The sequence below is a fragment of the Crocodylus siamensis genome, chromosome 11 (genome assembly GCF_052110815.1).
Source record: "Crocodylus siamensis isolate JL-2025a chromosome 11, ASM5211081v1, whole genome shotgun sequence".
Lineage (NCBI taxonomy): Eukaryota > Metazoa > Chordata > Crocodylia > Crocodylidae > Crocodylus > Crocodylus siamensis.
Window position 1 is genome coordinate 28475464 of NC_143405.1, and position 21518 is coordinate 28496981.

The 21518-nt window shown below is 46.3% G+C and overlaps 2 protein-coding genes across 2 annotated transcripts in view; one reads left to right on the top strand and one right to left on the bottom strand.

Moving 5' to 3' along the window:
- WDR82 (WD repeat domain 82) overlaps positions 1-11174 on the bottom strand; it is a 56201-nt gene extending 45027 nt beyond the window's left edge. The window contains exon 1 of the mRNA XM_090021408.1: positions 10619-11174. Within this exon, the coding sequence (XP_089877534.1) occupies positions 10619-10779 (161 nt within the window). The 5' untranslated portion in view covers positions 10780-11174. The remainder of the gene's footprint in view (positions 1-10618) is intronic.
- Positions 11175-12120: 946 nt separating this feature from the next.
- Positions 12121-17925, top strand: RPL29 (ribosomal protein L29). The gene is made up of 4 exons (XM_090021409.1): positions 12121-12258; positions 12693-12737; positions 14739-14803; positions 17695-17925. Exons 2-4 carry the CDS (start codon positions 12701-12703, stop codon positions 17782-17784), a joined length of 192 nt encoding a protein of 63 aa, XP_089877535.1. The 5' UTR covers positions 12121-12258; positions 12693-12700; the 3' UTR covers positions 17785-17925.
- The last annotated feature ends 3593 nt before the right edge of the window (positions 17926-21518 follow it).

A 21518-nucleotide genomic window follows, 5' to 3' on the forward strand; every position in this document is an offset into this window, starting at 1 on the left:
CTCTCTGTTACAACTCCCAGCAATCATTGCTCATGTTTGGCCTGGAAGCAGTAGTATACCTTCTGCAGGTGGTCTCATAGATCAGGAGTGTCAATCAGAGCAGAGGCTCTCCACCAGGATACCAGAGGTTGGGGGTGAGGCTACAGAGGGGCAGGGCTTGTCACAGAATTTGGGACCATAGGCCCCACTGGACATGACAATGGGTAGCATAAAGGGCAAACAAAAGGCTGTGTGATGTAGTCCTTGGTTACCCAATGGCTGCTCAGCCCATTGCCACTGCTGTCATTGCCTATCTGTCCCAAGAGGATCCCCAGTCTGGATCTGACCTGAGGCATAGGTTAAGTTTGATACCCCTGCCATACATGACCATCCTTGGCAGTTTCCTGTATCATTTCCTCCTTTGGCATAGGATACTAGAATCTCAGTTCTCCGGCCTAGAGCTCTGTTAAAACAGGGAAAGAGAAAGGACTAAAACAAAGCAACACAGATGTAGTACAGAATCATAAAAAGATACACCTAGACGGGGATCTCAGGAGGTCATCTAGTCCAACCCCTGCTCAAAGCAGGAATATCTCCAACTAGATAATCCCAGCCAAACTTTTGTCTAGCTGGATCTTGAAGACCTCCAAAGATGGAGCTTCCACCAACTCTCTGGGTAACCTGTTCCAGTGTTTTACTACACTCCTTGTTAGAAAATTCCTCCTAATATCTAGAAATGTTAAGGCCCAGAAAAAACACAGAAAGATTTTTTTTGGGGGAAAAAAAAAGTTTCCATGTTGTTTTTCCTGAGGACTTTTTTTTGTTTTTTTCTGAAAAAACTTGAAAGTTTTTGGAAAAATTAAAAAACCCCCCTCTTATAAAATATTTTCTTTTAGAATGATGAATAAAATGTTTAAGACAAGACGTTCATATTGCTACCCTTTACTCCCCAAACACATTTTCTAATACTATGCAATAGGAAGATTTTTATGTAAGACTATCTACAGCCGCAATTGGCAACCCTGGCACGCGTGCCAAGCGTGGCATGCAAGGCCATTTTGCTTGGCACGCAGCAGACAGCCCTGGCTCCGAGTAGCTGCTGCCAGCAACTGAGCCTGGGCTGCTCCCAGCAGGGCTTGCAGCGTCCCAGCTGCCTGCTGGGAGCAGCCCGGGATCCCGGCTGGCAGCAGCTCCCCAGAGCTGAGGCCGGCTGCAGCCGGGAGGCTCCAAACAGCTGTGCTGGGCTCCAGCTTCAGCTCTGCACCAGTGCGTGCAGGCGCACCTTGGAGCAGGCGGTGGGGGAGGGGCCCAAAGCAGCGCAGCCCTGGTCTCCCCTGTTCCCGGCACAGAGGTGATGAGCCCAGCGCAGCTGTTTGCAGCCAGCCCAGGCTCTGGGCAGCTGCAGCAAGCTGTGGGCAGAGTGCAAACAGCTTTGCCGGGCTGCACAGCTCTGGCATCAGCTCCGTGCTGGTGGCAACTGCGCGTGCATCTCGGGGCAGACAGCGGGGCAGCGCAGCCCACCCTGTCAGTCGCCGCCAGCATGGAGCTGATGCCAGAGCTGTGCAGCCCGGTGCACCTATTTGCAGCCTGCCTGCTGCTTGCTGCAGCTGCCCAGAGCCCGGGCTGGCTGCAAACAGTTGCGCCAGGCTCTGGAAGCCTACCATCACCTCCGTGCCAGAAGCAGGGGAGAGATTGGGGCTGTGCTGCCCCTGGCCCCTCCCCCACTGCCTGCTCCCTTGCAAGGGTACATGTACCAGTGTGGAGCTGATGCCAGAGCCCAGCGCAGCTGTTTGGAGCCTCCTGGCTGTAGCTAGCCCCAGCTCTGCTACCAGCCAGGATCCCAGGTTGTTCCCAGCAGGCAGCTGGGAACCTGCAAGCCTTGCTGGGAGCAGCCCGGGCTCCAGCAGCTACTCAGAGCTCAGGCAGCTGTTGGCAGCCACAGAGCCTGGGCTGTGGGGCAGGGGGCTTTGGGTGGAGGGCAAGGGGCACAAGCAGGGCTTCCTGCCATGTACCCCTTGCCCTCATTTTGTTTTTCTGCCATGCCAGCACTCCGGCACCTTCTGAGGTAGGCATTGTGCTATTTTTCGGCACTCCGGCCAAAAAACGTTACCTACCCCTGATCTACGGTATCAGATCATTACAATTCCTGTACACTGAGGACAAGCAGTACAGCACAAGTCTCAAATGCAAGATGCATTTCTGCCCCCAAGGGGGCACTGCCATTTTCACAAGAGAAGGAAGAAGAATTCAGTGCCTCCTTTGCTTGTGGACTTCCTCTGTTGTTGACTTTTAATCTAGAGGTTGGTGGATCTGCTCCTGTCTAAATTACTAAATTTGTACATGCCACAGTTTAGTGTTTATATATGCAAGCTAGCCACTAAATTACATTTTCTTTTTTTTTTCCCCTCAGCAAAATGGCGTGACCAACTTCTAGCATATGGAAGCATTTCCACACTGCAAGTTATTCTGAGAGAAAAAATGTGATTTGCAAATACTGTCAAAATGAAATACGCATTTCCAAATGCTAAGATGACCAAACACATTCTTGTATGTAAGAAGTGTCCTGAAAACATTAAAAAATCCTTCATGGGTTTAAGGGAGGAGAAGGGTAGATCATGATGATGAAAGTGCAAGTAGCTCTTTCCAACATTCTCAGTCCAGAAGTCCTACTGCTGCCGTTTCTTCTTCTATAACCATCAGCATCACAAAGGGTTGCCCAATCAACATCCTCAAGTAACCGAATATTGCAATCTACTGTATCCAGAAGACTCTCCAGTAGTTTCATTTCTAAACAAGTTCAGGAAAAAATTGACCAAATTCTTGCAAGAGCAATATATTCTTCTGGGACGCCATTGTCAATAACTGAAAATGCATACTGGCAAGAAGCTTTTATATTACTAAGACCATCATGCTGTTTGCCCAGCAGACATTCTTTGAGCAAGCCTCTTTTAGAGTCAGAATATGAACATGTAATGCAATCTGTGTGTGAGAGGGGAGGCAAAAGCCCCCCTAACATGGCCCCAGACCCCGATACTTACCACAGGGAAGGAGACAAGCGGCAGCTGCAGGGAAACGCCGATGCAGGCTCGGGAGTTCCAGAGCTGCCTGAGCCTGCAAATCAGTGAGCCCTGGGGACGGGGCCTTGGAGGAGCACAGGCTGCTCAAAGAGCAGCTGGAAAAGGAATCAGCTGAGGGAGAGGCATGGAGGGAGAGGTACGGCACACCGGCTGGGAGACGTAGGTGGTGAAGCCAGGCGGCGGTAGCCCCGAGCACAGGAAAGGAAGCCTAAGCATCCGCCAGGGAAGCCTAGCTGACAGAGCAAGGAGTCCAGGGTCTGTGAGCCAAGGATCACTGGAGAGCCACAAAAGGGAGAAGCCGTTCTCCATTACCAGTTTGAGCAGAGCCACAACCTCATCAGAGAATTCAAGTACTGTGGCAGGGAGGGGCAACGAGCGACAGATAAGCCTGGTGAAGAGGGAGGAACAGGCAGCAACTGCATCAGAGCCCTACAGGGAAGTGGCAAGTACCACCAAGTGGTGGGACCAGGAGTTATTAGCTCCTAGTCAGCAGGGCCCTGGGAAAACACACACACACACACTCTGATGGATTCCCTCTTTCGTCCCCGGGGACAGAGGGGTCCTGAGAGTCAGAATCCTAGGTGCCTGTCAGCAGACGCCAAACACCCTTTTCAGTTCAGAATTATCCTAAGTTACCGTAACCCCGGGCCACGGAAGGTTTAGTTTGCCCGAAAGTTGATCTGGAGACCAGGGTCGACATGGGAGAGATTGACGGCTAGAAGGACCCGACCCAGGTTGAGTCAGGTAATGTGGATGAGAAGAGATCATTCCAAGTAAGACTACAGGGAACAGTATCTTCCCAGGCCATGGATGTGGTAAGGATGGGATAAAGGGGAGGTTTAGAACCCCATGAAGAAAGACCAAGGTCAAGAGCCCTTTTGGAACCACCGACAAGGAACTGCCTCCCCATCTGTCAACAACGAAGACATGACAGGCAAGTAGGGGCAGCGCCCAAAACCATCTAGGTCCCAAGGTGCGGTCTCACCCTGATGTTGCTAGGGAACAAGGCACAGACCAGAAAAGGACTGAAGCCTTACAACACCTACCAGCGACACTGTGCAAGGAAAAATCAACGAAATACTGTCTTGCAGTACTTACAGATGGATGGACAAATGTGCAGGGAGAAAGAATCATAAACTTTGTTATAACATCTCAACCAGTTTTGTTTTTTTTTACAGAAGCATTGAAACAGGAGAGAACAGGCACACTGCAGAGTATATTGGTAGTAAAATATGTGAAGTCTTACAGAAGATTGGGAGTCGTAAAAGTATTTGCTTTGCTGACTGACAATGCAAGCAATATGAAAGCAGCATGGAAGATCACAATGGATAAATATCCACATATTACTGCAATAGGATGTGCATCCCATAGGCTAAACTTGCTTTGTATTTGCATCATGAAGTTGGACAGTGCAAAAGATCTACAGAAGAGCAAAAGAAGTTATAAAACATGTAAAAGCTACTCATATTGTAGCTCCAGTCTTTAAGAAGAAGCGGGAAGAAAAGAATGTGAAGAATAAAATAGTGACATTCAAACTCTGTAGTAAAACTAGATGGGGTGGAGTGGTAATCTCATTTGAAAATGTACTAGTAACAAAGAAGCTCTTCAATAAACAGTAATTATTGAGGATCTTAAAGTACCCAGAAGTGTAAGGAACGCTGTACTTGGTGAGAATGTCCTGTGGGTTCAGCTGCAAACACCCCTGAAAATACTAAAGCCAATTTCTTCAGCAATCGCTGCATCTGAATCACAGGGCACTTCTGCTGGATATTCCTTACCAGATGGCCCAGATAAAAATCAACTGTTTTTGAGAATCTAAGTGTATCTCCACTTACATGTACAGAAGAAAGAAAACTGAAAGACTTTATTAACAGATGGGAAGAATTTTGTTGCCAATCAATTTATGCTGCTGCAAATCTCTCAGATACAAGATTCAAAGGCAGAAATGTTAGTGATAATAACACAGCTACTGAATTTGACTGGATTACAAAACAAGCAACACACTTAGGACTTGATATGGAAAAGTACTTTCAAATGTTGCAGAATACAGAATATCGTAACATATTTGGTCCAGGAATGCAGTACAGGACTGACAAGCATATCCCTCCTGCAGGACACAGCCTGGCTCCTTTGCAAGGCCTTTGAATGACACAGCCTTGACACTCCTCTTGCTTCTCATCTACTTCAGATTCCTCAGTCTTCCACAGCATGTGGAAGAAACTGGTCTGTTTGGAAATTCTCACACCAAATCAAGAAATAAACATGTAAAATTGTAGAGAAGCTTGTCTCAATCCAGGCAAACCTTCAGTTTTCAGAAGTTCATGAAGATGATAATAATGAAGGATCATAAGAAGCAGAAACTGTGGCTAGCAATAGTTCAGAAAATGACACTGATTAGACAAAGTTTCATGTAGCAAAATTTGTATTCAATGAGTCTTGGAGGGGAGGGGGGTGGCATTCCTTATCTCTTTTTCTAAAAATGAGTGCATTCTGTATCTGCTTGGTACTGTGGAGGAGACTAAGTCCAGAACATATAACTTTCTTTGTTTTATGATAGTGTTGATAGTTTCTTCTATTTTCAACTTTAATTTTTGCTTGCTTCTTACACACTGGCAACAACTAAAATATGCTAGATTCCTTAGAGTTCAGCAGCTTGTAGCTCTGTAACAAAAATCTAATTACATTGTTATTAAAAAACATTTTGGGGGAGTAATGGGTAGCAGTATATGGATACCTTGCCTCAAACATTTTATTCATCATTCTAAAAGAAAATATATTTCATAAGAGGTTTTTTCCATTTTTCAAAACAAAAAAAGTCCTCAGAAAAACAGAAAAAAAGGGTTTATTTCTCTGAGTTTTTTTCCGAGCTTTCATATCTCTAGGATTGCCTGCACGCTGCTGTATTGCCCTCCCAGCAGATGTCAGGATGACTGAAGTCCCCCATGAGAATCAGGGTCTGTGATTGAGAAACTTCTGCTGTTTGAAGAAAGCCTCATCTACCACTTCCGCCTAGTCTGTTGGTCTATAGAAGACACCCTCCACAACATTACCCTTGTTGCTCTCGCCTCTAACCTTAACCCAGAGACTTTCAACAGGCCTCTCTCCAGTTTCATACCAGAGCTCTGAGCAATCATATGGCTCTTTTACATAAAGTGCAACTCCTCCTCCTCTTCTCCCCTGCCTGCCTCTTCCTAAACAGTTTGTACCCATCCATGACAGTGCTCCAGTCACACGAGCTCCCACCAAGTCTCAGTTATTCCAATTATGTCAGTTCTGTGACTGTGCAAGGATTTCCAATTCTTCCTGCTTGTTTCCAAGGCTCCACGCGTTTATGTACAAGCACCTGAGGTCAACTGCCTCAATTTTTCAGAAAATATGAGAACACTTCCCCTTTTGCCTGATCTTGCTTGCTCTTCCTCCAAGTCACCCACTTCCCCACTAATTTCAGAGCTTTGATCTCCATCTCCCAGCAAACCTAGCTTAAACCTTCCTCACTAGGCATTCACTTGCGAAATTTGACTTCTTTTAAAAGGCATATTTTTCCTCCAGAACGCTGTTACTTTTGCTATCAGAATTTGCTGTTGCTGACTGACCACACAATTAATTTGCAAATTAATCCTTTAATACAAATGGTGTTGTACTATGGAAATGAAGTTACACATACAGACTATTTAAAAAATGCTTGGTTCATATATCCTGCTGAGATTTCTGAGTAAAAAAAAAGTGGCCTGAATTTCAAGTAAGTGATATTAGAGGCCCAAGGCCAAGTGCGGAAAATATGGTATAGTAGTATATGATAAAGAATAGTGACTGTAGCAGAATGCCGGGCCAGTGATTCCAGCACCGCTTGGGGAGCTGCAGGCTTTACGGAGCGGGCAAGCGCGCGGCTTGTGGGGTGGGATTGGAGGTAGCTTTATGACCACCTTCAAGGTTCGCCGAGTTGGCGCAAGTAGACGACTTAGAGTAAGTCGTTAGTTTTCTATAATAAGTTTGTAGGATGTCTGTTGGTTCACGGGCTTCCGGAGTAAGCCCTTGCGTTCTAACCTGATGGGCTAGGTGCAGCTGCCAACTCCTTAAGTCCCAGAACTGGTCAACAGCTCATTGAGATAGGGTGTTAGTGGTAGAAGTTATTACAGAGTAAATATAAGGTAAAGTAAAAATTTGTTTTATTCACTTACCTGGCCTCACCCTCTTACGAATAAGAGGGGAGACCGGCTGGAACGAAGTTGCAGTAAATATAAGTATAGAAAGCGTAGATATGCTGTCTAAACTACGAAGAGAGGCAGTTAAGAGGTGGAGTCTCCGATGTTTCTTCAGTTACAGTATGCCGGATACAAAGGGGGTCTGTTGGCCCACAGGGTTTACTAGCGAGCCCTCGCTTTCTACCCCTTGCGGGATAGGTGTGGCTACTCACTAGCTAGTCCTAGGGCTGGTCAACAGCTCATGAACAGGATGATAGATAACAAAATTGTAACGCGGTGAATTGCTGTCAATTGTCGGATTTTCGAGGCTTCGGTTTTCGCTGGGATATGCCCAGGCGGGGAGGCTGAGGACTGGCTACAGGGTGATCAAGCCTGAAGAGTCGTTCAGTCATCGTCTCTCTTATTTCTTGCCTCTTTATAGAAGTTGGTTGGACTGCCTCTATGACACTATGATATAAGCTAAGCATACAGGGATAGGATAGCTTTCTTTTACATAATAGTTACTAGGTAGATTTTCTACATAAGTTTCATTTCTGCAGGAATGACACTTATAGATAAGAAATGAAACTTACAAAATACGCACGTGTAGCTTAATACAAGCGTGGGAAAATATAAAGCTTTCATTTTGATTAGAAGCCAAAACTACAAGGTTACATAAATGTGAGAGTGCCGCGCGGCAGTTATACAGAAATAAAATAAGACATTTACAGTGACCTGAAGACACTTTCCAGAATGAAAGGAAAGGTAAACGGTATTTTTGGATTTCAGTTCAGGAAGTTCAAGTATTTTGTGTAATTTGCAGAAAGCGTAAGAATTTAATTAAGGCAGCCTTCATAAGCCAGTATACTGCATTTAAAATTAATTCACTAGATGGAAGTAATCATTTCTTAGCTCATGCAAAACACATCAAGACAGAAGATGTAGGTCTTTACCACACTGCTTGGCTACTATACTACTAAACAAGAAGACTGAAAAAGCTGCTGCCTTTTCTTTCTTTCTTTTTTTTTTTTTTAAAAAAAAAAAGAACATTCAGTCACTAAACAATTTCAGTTTTAAAGCTGAAACCAGCCTTATTCTTGGTCCAAACAAAAACCCCCAGCTACAATATATGGGACTTCAGAGACAACTTGGAGAGAGAGTCCAACAAAAGGCAGCAAAAATGGTTCAGGGGCTGGGACCTATGACTTCTAAGGAGAAGCTGAGGAAACTGGGCTTATTTAGTCTGGAAAAGGACTTAATAGCAGCCTTCAACTACCTGAAGGGTGGTTCCAAAGGGCAGATGACAAAACAAGGAGCAATGGCCTCAAGCTGCAGAAAGGAAAGTTTAAGTTAGTGAGAGAGTTTTTCCTGATACCTCGGAGGGCAGTAAAGCATTGGAACAGGTTACCCAGCGAGGTGGTGGAATCTCTGTCTTTGAAGATTGTTAAGACTGAACTAGACAAAGTCTTGGCTGAGATGATATAGTTGGGGAAGGTCCTTGTTTAAGGAGAGGGTTAGATTAGATGATCTTCTGAGGTCCCTTCCAACTTTAATTTTCTATCATTCTATCAGCACAAAGTCTCCTGGGGAAAATGAATAGAGAGCTGGCTTACTGGCAAGCTCATACCTGAGCGAGAGTCAATAAGTATCAGATTTCTTTATCATGGGAAATACTGTGGCCTCTGTTGCAGTATACTGAAGTCAGCAGCATTAACACAAGGAATAAAAGATGTGTTCAGAAGTAAGCAAGTTAGAAATAAAAGTCCAGATGAAACCAGCCAGCCTGAATTACAGCAATTAATAATGGTTATTCACATATAAAACAAAATTTAGACAGGCTAATCCAGATGTCTAACAATCCGTTATCTATAACCTTGAGCCTGCTATTCTGAGTCTCAAAAAATGTTGACTTTGGTTTCAAAAGCACTTTCAATTTTTTCTATTTAAATCCCAAAATATTATGTAAGTAAAAATCTTGTTGATGCATTTGAAGCAAATGTGGGCTACCTTTGGAAATACCCATCTATACATGTTGTGCTGCAATTTAAGCTAAAATTTTTAAAAGTTATAGTCTTAATTCAGGTGTACTGTCTCAGACACGTGGTGACAGTAACATTACTTTGGTAATTTGAACAAGGCAAACTAAACATAAATTGAATCAAATGCATATAGAAGAGAGCAAAACAGAACATGCAGAAAGTGGAAAACTGCCTTTCTACCATAGCAACAGTAATACTGCATCTACATTTGCTTGAAAGAATAAGAGCACATAAGACTACCATGTTTTCTTGTCAGACAATTATACTGGTTGTATACCCCACCTCTGCCTAAGCAGCTGAGATAACATTTCATTGCACAGCCCCAGAGATCTTTTCCTCTCTGCTTTTACTGTCCCCTCATTCCTTTACCCTCCAAGGGTAAATACCATTTTGGTTTTATTCATCATATGCATGTGATGCTTTTCACGTTGGCACTCCAAACCACCTTCAAATTTAAATGCATTTATTTATTTAATCCTTGTGGTTGCAAAGATCACATTCTGCTTCATATCTGGAAGATATGTTCCCAACTACATTCACAATATTAAGTTTAGCTTTTCTAAATCACCACAATTGCAGATCCACTAGCCAGAGGAAAAAAAACAACAAAAAAGGCTGCAGTCTAGACAGAACTTTGGAACCATCCCCTGGCAGAATCTAATAAATACCAAAAGTATTTTGGTATTGCACTTCTACTTACAAGTCTTATTATCCCCCCCCCTTTTTTTTTTTATTACTGCATTTATTCTATAGAAGAGTAGGTAGTGTAGAGCAGACAAACAACTCCAATGCTTTCAAATATAGCTTGCAGCTATATAGGTGTAAAGTGCCTGCAGAGCAAAGCCATCAAGGCCTCTCTATAGCCAGCTTCTTTCTCACTGTTCACAATCCTACAGGCAGCAGCTAAACTGGAAAGCAGGTCAGCATCATCCAACAAATTCTGCTTCAGAAAAAGCCTGACTAGTGGCAGCAGCATTGAGAAAGCCTCCCTGGATCCAGGTATCTTCCTCCTGCCTACCACCCTTTCACATCAGTCTTTAGCTGAAAATGTTTAGCAAGGCAGCTCACAGATGTCTGTGCTGATGATACCAACACCACCCAGCCCTACTCAGTAAAACCGTCATCCCTTCCTACCACCCTCCCCCGACACCAGAAATGATCCGGCGCAGTTATTGCTCCCCACAGTGCCACTAGCACCATAAGCTCAACTCCATCAGTTCCCAGAGCCTGTCAGGGAGCTCTGAAGTGCCCCAGCCCAGAGCCCTTCACACCAGGCCTCCCACAGCAATGCCACCCGGCCACGGAGCTACCTGCACCTCCCCCTCCACTCCCCGGCACTCACTTGCCCTCCTGGCAGTCATAGAGCACGATGGAGTCGTCGTCGCTGCTGGAGATGACGGTCTCGCCATTGGGGCTGAAGTCGAAGCAGTTGATCTTGTCCGAGTTCTCACGGAAGACCTTGGCCACGCGGAAGCTCCGCAGCACGTTGTCTGTCAGCTTCATCCCGCTGCCGCGCGCGGAAGGGAGCGGCCGGGGCGGGCAGGGCCCAGCGGCGGCTCCACGGGGCGAGAGGAGGCCGGGACGGGCCCCCGGCCGACAGCGGGGGAGGAACCACCTGGCGCGGCTTGGAGAAGGGCGCCCGCCGCAGCGCCTACACCAAGCCTGGGGGCGGGAGGAGGGCAGCTAGCAGCACCCACGCTCAGGCCACAGCGAGCCGCCTCCTATTCATTGTGTCCGCCATGTCCCAGCCGCAGGCACGGAGCGCAGGAGCGCAGCACTGTGGGAGCGCAGGGAAGGGGGAGGGCGCCGGAAGCGCGTTGCTGGGGAGCGAGGAGGCGCAGCGGTGCCTTGTGGGAGAAGGCGGCGGGCGCAGCAGTGCCTTGTGGGAGGGGGCGCTGCGGGAAGGAGCGGGCCTGGGGCGCGAGACTTCGCCGGGCGGAAGGGGCAGGCAGGGCACGCCTTGCGGGCGTCCCGTGTCTGGATACCTTGCGACCACGCTGCTGGTCCAGGGCCCGCCGGCTGCCGGACACCTCGGTCCCTGGATGGCCTGAGGAGCGGGGGGGGGCTCGCCTTGCTGGGGGTCGGCCTGGGCCGCGGGATCGTCGTTTCACTGAGCGCTATGGGGGGCTTCGCTGATGACCGCAGCTGCAGAAAAAAGCAGCTGATACAGATAATAGTCCTAGGAGCAACTCACTGTGTATGCTCTTGGCTGCAGTCTTAGTGGAAGCTGCGTAAATAAATGCACAATGCATCAGGCAAAGCTCGCACGATGGAGGCAATGTGGATGAGCAGGCAAATTGCTACCCCAACCAACAAGGTGATAAAAGCATTGACGGGGCTAGTCAGACCCTAGAGCTATGAAAGCTGGCCGCTTAGGAAGGCAGAGACAGGGTCACAAGCCGTCGAGGCGACGCCCTACAGAAAGGCCCTGAACGTTTGCGGGGCCCAGCCAAAGCTTCGATGTCGGAGCGCTCGGTAGGACCGGACCCGAGCCCGGACGGCGACCCCTGGGGGAAAGAGGCGCTGAACCACGATGGTCACGTGCCGGGAAGGGGGCAGGAGGGCAGGCTGTGGCCGAAGGCGGCGTGCGGAAAATCGGCTGGAGACTGCCAGCCACGGAGCCGGGGGCACGCGTGTCGTCCAGGTGGCAACGATGCGCGATTCAGCGGCCCCAGCACCTGAGAGCAGTGGAGCCGCGACCTCCCCGCCTGGGGCCCGGGGACAGCAGCAGTTCCCGCCCCCTCACCGGCGCTCAGCCAGCCCAGCCCGCGCCACCGCCGCATGCGCAGAGCTCCCGCTGCGGGGAGGAGCCCGGCCCGCGCTGTCAGCGGCCGCCCTCTTCCAGCGGTTGCTGTTTCCAGCCGGACGCCGGGGAGTCCCGGTCCGCCCCGTGCCGGGTCCCCTCCGCCCCCGGCGGCTTCCCAACAGGCTTTGCGGCAGCCCTTTCTCTTCCTGCGTGCGCTGGCCGCGGCGGCTGTGCGGGTGAGCCAGGCTGCATCATCCGGCTCCATCCTCCTCCCGGAGGCGGCTGGGCCCGCTCCCGCGCGCTGGGCGCTCAGGGCCGCACCTGGGCGGCGGGTTCTGGGGCGTCGGCGCCGGAGCCGAGCAGCTGGAGCGCGTGGGCGGGCGAAGTGGCGCCGGGGCAGAAGGAGGGGGAAGAGGGCGGCACGGAGTAGCGACGGGAGCCACGTGGGAGGCGGTGGCTGCCGGGGGTGCAGGGGGAAGGTTGAGGGTAGGCTGGGGCCAAGGGACACGGTGTGCTCGCTCTTTGGAAGCAGGGCAGAGCCCCTAGGACTTGAGTAAGAAGTGGCCTGGTCCCTTCTCCCTTGTTCCCCCAGACACCCCGTCTTTGAGCACTTCCTCTGGTCTGAAGGTTTCACTTCCTCTGGTCTGAAGGTTTCTTTTTCCAACCACAGGTGTAAACATGGCGAAGTCCAAGAATCACACCACCCACAACCAGTGTGAGTTGGGTTCTGCTCCTCGCCCCGGACCTACACGGCTAAAAGCCCATGTTTGGGTGGTGGGAGGTTGCAACAGTTAACTTTTGTTTTCAGCGTTGCTGCTCTGGAACTGGCAGAAGGAAATTTAGTTTTCCAGACTGAAAGGGGTGGAGGGCAGGGGTTGCTACTGATAATTTTTGTTACATACTTGGTAAATGTTTTGACAGGTAATGGTTGTGAGAATAATTCCAGGTATATTCTGCTAGTGTTTATTTCCTTTCAGAAGAAATTGGGTGGATTATTTTAACTGTAACAATATTCTCTTCCTTTGCTGTGACCTAAAATACCTAAACAAAGAAAGAGAGGTTAAGCCAGCAACTGTGTGGAATAAATGAATGAAAACAGATAATTGTTCAAAAGTGAAATTTAAATATTTAAAGAGATGCTTAGCATTGCATACAGAGGATTTATGCATTTCAAAAAGTTGGCTTCAGATATGTAGTGATGCCACTGAATAAAAATGTTAGTATACCCCTTTTGTTTATTGCATTGATTATACCAACATTTTATACCTCAAAAAAGGATCAAATTCACTCCTCATGAGCACAGAGGGTTGACTTCCATAATCCTACTAATGTATTAATATACACATGAGAGGACCGTGCATGGCCCCCTAAAGTGCCACTTAGTATGGTTCAGTAGGGTGCTGTACAAGGTCATCTACTTCATTGTGGTGGCAACAGATGACTTTAGGTTAGCAGAGATAATAACTTCACTTTGGGCTTTAAGGATGCCACACAGTCATCTGCTTCATTATTGTAGCGGTGGGTCATCTTGGAGTCATTATTGACTTAAAGATGAACGTGGGCCGGCAGTGTGGGGATGAAGTCAGAAAGGCCAACCGCACCTTGGCATGCATCCACAGATGCATCACAAGCAGGTCCAAGGAGGTGATCCTCCCCCTCTATGCGGCACTGGTCAGGCCGCAGTTGGAGTACTGGTCTAGTTCTGGGCACCGCACTTCAGGAGGGATGTGGATAACATGGAGAGGGTCCAGAGGAGGGCCACTTGCATGATCAGGGAGGGGGCAGCAGGGCAGGTCCTACGAGGAGAGGCTAAGGGACCTGAACCTGTTCAGCCTCCACAAGAGGAGGCTAAGAGGGGATCTGGTAGCTGTCTATAAATTGGCCTAGGGAGACTGGCAGGCAGCAAGAGAATCCCTGTTCCCCCGAACACTACCGGGAGTAACAAGGAACAACGATCATAAGCTGGCAGAGAGCAGATTCAAGCTAGATACCAGGAGGCACTACTTCATAGTTGGGGCGGCAAGGATCTGGAACCAACTTCCAAGGGAAGTGGTCTTCGCTCCTACCCTGGGGGTCTTTAAGACAGACACCTAGCCGGGGTCATCTGACCCCAGCATTCTTTCCTGCCTGTGGCAGGGGGACGGACTTGATCTGCTCCTGTCCCTTCCGCCCCTACTAGCTATGAAACTATCTCACACAGGAAAAAATTGAATCCGAAAATAAAGAGTTAATTTATAATCATAATGTAATAATGTAAGTATTCATCTTTAACATGTCAAAAATGCTAAACATCTGCAAGGGTTTTTGTGCCACAAAAACCAATTTTTTTGGTTCATTTAATGTTATATCTTTGTAACAGATTATTAAACTAGCAGCGTTTATGTTTTGCTAACAGAATTGCTATCCATGTGCATAAAATTAACAGTTTAAATGAAGAGCTGATCAAAAGGCTTGTTAGGAAAGGCAGTAAGAAAGGGGAAGGAAGCTTGATGGTATGTCTGAAATTCCTGAGTTTACAAAAAGCATGTAATGCAGTGGCAAAAAACTAGAGTATTGGCATGATTTAAAATATTTGTTGAATTAAAAAAAAATTAAGACAACTTTAAAAAATATTGTATTTAATGTTATTTCAGTAGGAGAGGTGGTGAACAATATTGTTCTGACATTAATAATTTATAGTAATAACTTGTCTTTAATCTCTGAATATTTCCAACAGCCCGGAAATGGCACAGAAATGGCATCAAGAAACCCAGGTCCCATAGATATGAATCTCTGAAGGGGGTAAGTATTTCTCTTTTCATAGTTTTGTTGTTTAATTGTCAGTGCGGTAGTCTGTAGAAATTCATCAGTAGTATTTCCTGCTTCTCTTATAAAAATAGAGTTCTTTCAAATGACCAAAACAGCATTTCCCTGCATTACAGGCATGCTACTCTACCATAGTCTTTGTTTTTCATTATCATGTATTTGCCTTTCGTTCCAATTAATTACGTTTTTATAGCATGTTGCTGATCTACCTGTTTATCTCTGAAACACCTTTTAAACTAGGTTTAGGAAGGTGTTAGCAGGTGTCTTGCATAAACAAGGCACGGTGTCTTTAATATGAGATTCGTTCAGGCAGTGTAATGCATGCCTTATTCGCTAATGCATTTGAAAGTGGTTTTAAAATTCTTGTAATTGAAATTAGAGAACTGGCATGGTTGCATAAGTGGCTATAAGTTGCTCCTCCTTAGTTTGGAAAATTAAAGTTTGCCTGCGCTCTTATGTAAGGGAGGACAAACCAGACATTATTGCTTTGCAGTTGTATATTTTTCCCTTGCAGATCTGCTGTTTACTCGCTCTTGAATCTTTGCAGTTATGAACTGGTCCTGCAGTCTTTACTCATGTGCACAGTCCAGTTTATCTTATTGTGTCTTCTCCCTTGAATCAGCACTATGCAGGCTAAACCTGCATGATTCAGGGGTTTATATTATCTCAAATTTTATTGATTTCCCTCCCCCATGTATATGCCATCCTACCCAAAAAGGCTCAACATGGCTTACAGTAATAAAAGCAGAATACTTACAAAACAGGAGAACAAAACAGGAGAACAATAAAATAAATAAGAACAAGAATACCAACATAAGAGAGACCTCCCAAGCAATATCACATCTTGCATGCAAAACTGCCCAGACAGAAAGGTCTTACAGTGCTTCCAAAAGATATCTAGGCTGGGTTCTGGTGGGCTAGAAGGGGGAGTTCCAAAGCTGAAGAGCAAATTGGCATATTAATAGTAGTATTAATACTTGCAGGAGGTTGCTTTTTGCTGATTTTAGGGGTTCCAATGGCTGCATAAGGGAAAAGGTAGTCTCTTAGATGCATAGGGCCCAGACCATTTAGATCCCTGTAGGTCAAAGCAAGCGCCTTGAATCGTGCCTAGAAGGCTATTCAAAGCCAGTGCACACTGGAGCACTACAGTGTGTGCGTGTGTGTGTGTAAATAAAATAATACTGTACTGATGACTCGCCTCTGCTGGAAGTCAGGCTGCCACATTCTGCATCAGCTGCAGCTTCTGGATGGGTCTTCCAGGGCAGCCCTATGTAGAGCAGCATTGCTCAACCTGTAGGTCATAAGAATATATGAAAGAGTCGTGAACAAACTTTAACAATGGATCAACAAACTTCAAAAATGGATTCTCCTTTAAAAGATAAAAACATGGGAAACTGTGGGTTTTCCCTTGCAGGTTAGCATAGTTCCAGGCTGCAAAGGGCTCCTTGGGGTCACCCCTTGCCCCACACATACCTCTGCCCCACACACAGGCTTGGGGGCACAGGGCAGCAGGTGAGGAGTGAAGGGCACCGGCAGGGCCAAGGTGCTGTTTTCTACTTCAACTATTTATTGGGTTGGGACTTCGGCCATTGATGCTTACAGATGGGTCTGGGTACAAAAAAGGTTTAGAACCACTGATATACAGCATGTTGCAGTGGTCCAGCCTTGGATGTAGTCACCATCACGCAAGCCTTTGTAACTCTAAATCTGAAAGAAAGGTCCCAGCCTTTTCACCAGATAGACTTAATGAAAGATTGCTGTTGTCTGAAGAGCCACGTATAGCAAAAGATCCAGGAGCACCCCAAATGTGTAAACCTGAATGACAAAGAGAAGTTGAACCCCATCGATAAGTGTCCCATGTCCCACACTCCTTCCCCCAAGTCAGGCAGGTTTCCCACCACTGTTATCTCTCTCTTGTCTGGATTCAGTTTCAGCTGGTTCACTCATATCCCCAATTGCAACCAGGCACTAGGATGACAGAGACTGCGTAGTCTGGGTCAGATAAAAAAGGCAGATTTGTGAGAATTATGGGGAAACTGTAGTAAAATAGCCAATTTTGTCTCTCTAAGAGACAGTTGCCTTTGGCCAGAAGCCAGGTTGGGCTTCTATAGGAGTTTGTGCTGCTCACCATTAGAAACATACTATGCATAAAACTGACGTAATTTTAAAGAGAAAAGGGCATTTTTGTCACGTTAGCTTACAGATGGTAGAGAGTAGGTATGTCTCAATGAACATAAAGCCCAAGAAAGCACTGTTAGAGTTGACCAGGAATACAGGGGAGGGCATTTTGGTCCAGAGAAGGTAGTCATGACTTGACATGCTGACCAGATTGACATGGAAATGAAGGTTTTAAGTGAGACAAATCTTGATTTCCATTCCTAAGTATAAAAAATGTTATTTTTTATATTAAAGGAAACCACTACGTAAGAACTGTTACTTCTAGCAAAAAATAGTGTGAAGTTTTAATTGAGCAGTAATTTCAAATTAAGTCCTCTTATTTAAAAAAACCAGACATGTACAATTTCTTTTTAAAAAAATCTGTGGTGTATTTGTCTCAAATGGGCAATAGCACATACATGCCTGGATGTGTTCCACACTTCATGATCTACAAATCCTTCCTGTAACATCCTTCTTGCCACAATTCTAGCTTCTCTCATTCCTTAGAGTCTCAGAACAGCAGAGACTCCCCATGCCTGAAGAAGGGTGATTGCACCTGAAAGCTTGCCAAGAACTTTTTTCCAAGTACTCAGTTGGTCTAATAAAAGATATCACATCTACTCAAAGAACCTTGCCTGCCTATGTCCTTAGACCAACATGGCTACAGCCAAAAATCCTGTAACACGGCTTATTTTTATCTTGTTTTGTAGGTTGATCCCAAGTTTCTAAGGAACATGCGATTTGCAAAGAAACATAACAAGAAGGGTCTGAAAAAAATGCGGGCCAATAATGCCAAGTAACCAGCCGGTCTTCCTGCAGTGAAAGGACTGACTTGTTTTGCTTCTGCATGAGCAGAAGCTTTTGCTTTTGCCATTTCTTTTACTTAAAGTATCTTTCTACGAATAAAATCAGATGTAATAAACATTCATGAGTTAAGCGTCCCTATCTTGTGAGTTTGAAAGTTTCTTCAAAATATCATGTTTGAATTCCACATTTACAGAGGGCTACTTTAGAGTTACCAGCATATCTATCATTGTTTGGTGACAATTTGGTGTATTAAGTATTCTGGAAAAGTAGCATCTGACAAAGTAGGCTGTTGCTTATGAAACGTATCCCTCTCTGAAATGGTCTCCACAGTGCCACCCCTCCCTGCCTCCTTTCATTCTGAAATGTGTTAATAGAACTTAAATGACTGTTCCTTCTCAGTGCTATTTTAGCCAAATACACTATTGTTGTGCACTGGTTGTGAACTTTACACATTTGTGCTTAATGACAGTCTGCTTTAAGTTAAGAAATAAGTGTTACCTGAACCTCCAAAATTCAAGCCAGAAATGAAATACCTTGTATAAGTTTATTTTAATGTAAAATACAATGGGGCTTGTATTGAATATCTTCCTGTGAAATAATCTTGTTAAAAATAAAACAGTTCTGCTAATTTAAATATACCACTAAACTCTTAAATGATTTAGATACAAACATTTTCTCAGGTTCAAGAATCCTTAACCAAAGACTGCTATTTTAAAGGAAGATCTGATGCACCCAGGTTCTTGCTCTAATGGTAGATTCCATAACGTAGTAAACAAGCATCTTTTAAACAACTAAGTTCTGTGTAAGTATTTCTGATGTGCTTATCTCTGTTTTGTATAACATTGCTGTAGATACTTTCCATCTAGTTTTGTAAGTTCTATGACTACGTGAAATTAAAGAATCATGGTAGATGCACAAAGACTTACATTTGAATTTGTAGAAAATAATTTCTAACTTGGGAAGAGGTTTATAAAAGCAGAATTTTCTTAGTACAAATTCTGTGTACATCACTGAGTCATGGAGAGACCATGCAAATTAAATGTCAGTTTAGTTCATTAAAATTCCTGTTGTGGGCCACCATAGCTCATTCATTCATTCATATTTATACAGACAAAAGCACTTTAAACAACTGTAAAGCAAAATATGGGCACTTGATTTTCTTTTATGTATCTACCTTGCCTATGCAAAATTTCTGTTCTGGTCTGACTGCCAAGGGCTAACTCCTGCTGCTAAAGTTGGGAAAGTACAAGCCTCTTAGTGCAAATGTAGTGGATAATAAACTACAGTAAGGCACACTTTTTTACTTGCATTATTATACCAGTATTACGTAGGTTGTGTTACACTAACTGTACAGTTACAGTATAGTTCCTATGTCTAGGTTAAGCCATAAGACCTTTTACTCTTATGTTGGCAGTGTTAAATGACATTGAGGAGGTGGGTATAGATTATGCAATTATGGCCCCCTTTATTATGCTAGGAGAGTGGTGATCAATCCCAAATCTTGTAGAATCAAGTCATCAGGCCTGGCACCACCCCTCCCTGCCCAGATGGCAGGTGTGGGGCCTGGCACTCCCACTTTCCATTCCCCATCTGCCAGGATTGGAATCCAGGGGCCTTGGCATTGCCCTCATTGTATCTTGCATACCAGGATCTGGCACCCTGACCAGCATGCACCGTCTGGGTCTCCTTATAGGTCCAGAAATTTGGCAATGGGAGAGTGGTGCCACCACTCCTCTGTTGCCAAATCTCTGGCCCGGTGGGGAGCACCAGGGCCTGGATGACATGGTGCTGTGAGCCAGGGGTTGAGCTCTCCTATGTTAGTTAGCCACTTTAGACCTATGTCTATAATGTTAGATACTGTAAAGCAGGTCTTTGTGTAGTACTCTGGGACCTGATCTACAACATGGACTTCTGCCAAACATGGGTGCTGGTCATTCACCCTCAGTCAGGCATTCATAGGAGTGTGATTCCTAATTGACACACCACTGCTGGTAAAAAACCTTAATGTAGATATGGCTATGCCAGCAAAATTGCCGTCATCACTACAGCTTCTTAAGCTCTTCTGTGCGACTAGGAAGCACAGCTTTACCAGCCTAGCTGTGTGCATCAATCTTTACAATGGGTGGGCAATTATTTGTGCCTGTGGGCCACATAGGGAGTTTTGATGAGCAGCTGTGGGTTAGGTCAACACGCCTGTTTCTCTCCACAACAACTCGCCAAAACTCCTTACGATGTTCTGTGTGAATAGAGAGCGGCGTTGGGAGCAGGACAGGCTGGCTTGGCTGGGATCATGGAGCTGGGTCACCGGGTGGTGACAGCTTAGGGCTGAGGCCCAGGCTGAGCTGCAGTCTACTCCCTGCATGCCCTTGCTTGTACAGGGTGTGTGAGGAGGGTGTGTTGGGAAATAGTGGGGGTACTGCCTGGGCACTACATCCCAGAAGCCAGCCAGGGGTGAGGAGAAGGGCAGGGGACAGGTGTAGCAGAGCTCACCTTGGGCTGGTACAGTCTGTGGCTGGCCTCACAGCCCTCTGCATGGGGCTGAGCCCTACCCACTCCCACCCAGAGCAGCCTGTGGCTGGCCCCAGCTCTGGTAAAATTGCAACTGTTCCTGGTGTGACTACAGCTGGCTGGATGCTACTCTGCTCTCCTTGCCTTCAGCTGCAACTCCTACTCCTGCTGTGCTGCTCTGAGTGGGTAGGGAGCTTCAGCTGGGTGACTCCTGTCTCAGCACACAGGGCTCCAGCTCCTAGCTTCCTTCCACCCACTCTGCCTGCCCAGCACAATGAGCAGCCACTTACAGGTGGGTGGAGCATGTTAGGGTAGCTTGTTATATTTAGCTTTACTTGGACCTGCTTGAGTTGTGAATTACAGTATTATATGAACTTTTCTTTTTGCATTCTGTATCTGCATTGTCAGCCACAGCCTTCGGCTCACTTTCACATTATGTTCTTGACTATCAGTGTGAGAAGGCAGCTTATGTTCTGGTGTTATCAACATAAGCATGTAGGATGTAGGCTTAAATTAACTGACCTTGGCACTAACCAACTGAATCAGAGGGATGGAGTGATTGAATGCATTAATGCAAGGGTGTCCAACCTTTTTGAATGTAGGGCCGGATCATGAACTTTTTATCACCCAGTGGGCTGGTGAGCCATATTCAAAGACCTCACAGGAAGCGGTATCACAGCAGGAAGTGATGTCACATGAACTTTGACACCAATGAAGTTGCAGGGAGTGACAATGAAATGGGTCTAGAAATGTGGTTTAAAATCCAAAATAAAAATAATATAAAAGCAACGATGAAATAATACCAAACACTTGACTAAAATAAACACTTTCACATAATGCATAATGAAAGAAGCATAATGCAAGTCAACAGGTCACATGTGGAAAAGGTATCAGCCAAAGTGGAAACTAGTCAAAGGTGGAGGGATGTGTCTGGCTGGGAGACACCTGTGCAGTGCTTTGCAGCCTCCACTGCTCGCTGCCTTGTAGGGGGCAGGTGGGCGGGGAGGGAGCAGGGGCTGCTCAGTGCATCCAAGAGGCTGTGAGACAGACTTGCAGCTCAGCTGGGCATGGCCGCAGCCGCATCCAGGCACTCAGTGGAGCAGGGTGGGGAGAGCCAGTGCCACGTGCAGGAGCCCCAATCTGGGCTGCTCATCCTCCTGGCCACAGCCTCCCCAGGATGTGCAGGAAAGGCTCTCTCCACTCTGCTGCTGCCCGCCTT

Excerpts from the sequence above, each read along its gene's own strand:
- RPL29 (XM_090021409.1), top strand. The coding sequence starts at position 12,701 with ATGGCGAAGTCCAAGAATCACACCACCCACAACCAGT. Across the intron at positions 12,738-14,738 it reads TCACACCACCCACAACCAGT|CCCGGAAATGGCACAGAAAT; the intron begins GTGAGTTGGGTT and ends TATTTCCAACAG. Across the intron at positions 14,804-17,694 it reads GATATGAATCTCTGAAGGGG|GTTGATCCCAAGTTTCTAAG; the intron begins GTAAGTATTTCT and ends CTTGTTTTGTAG.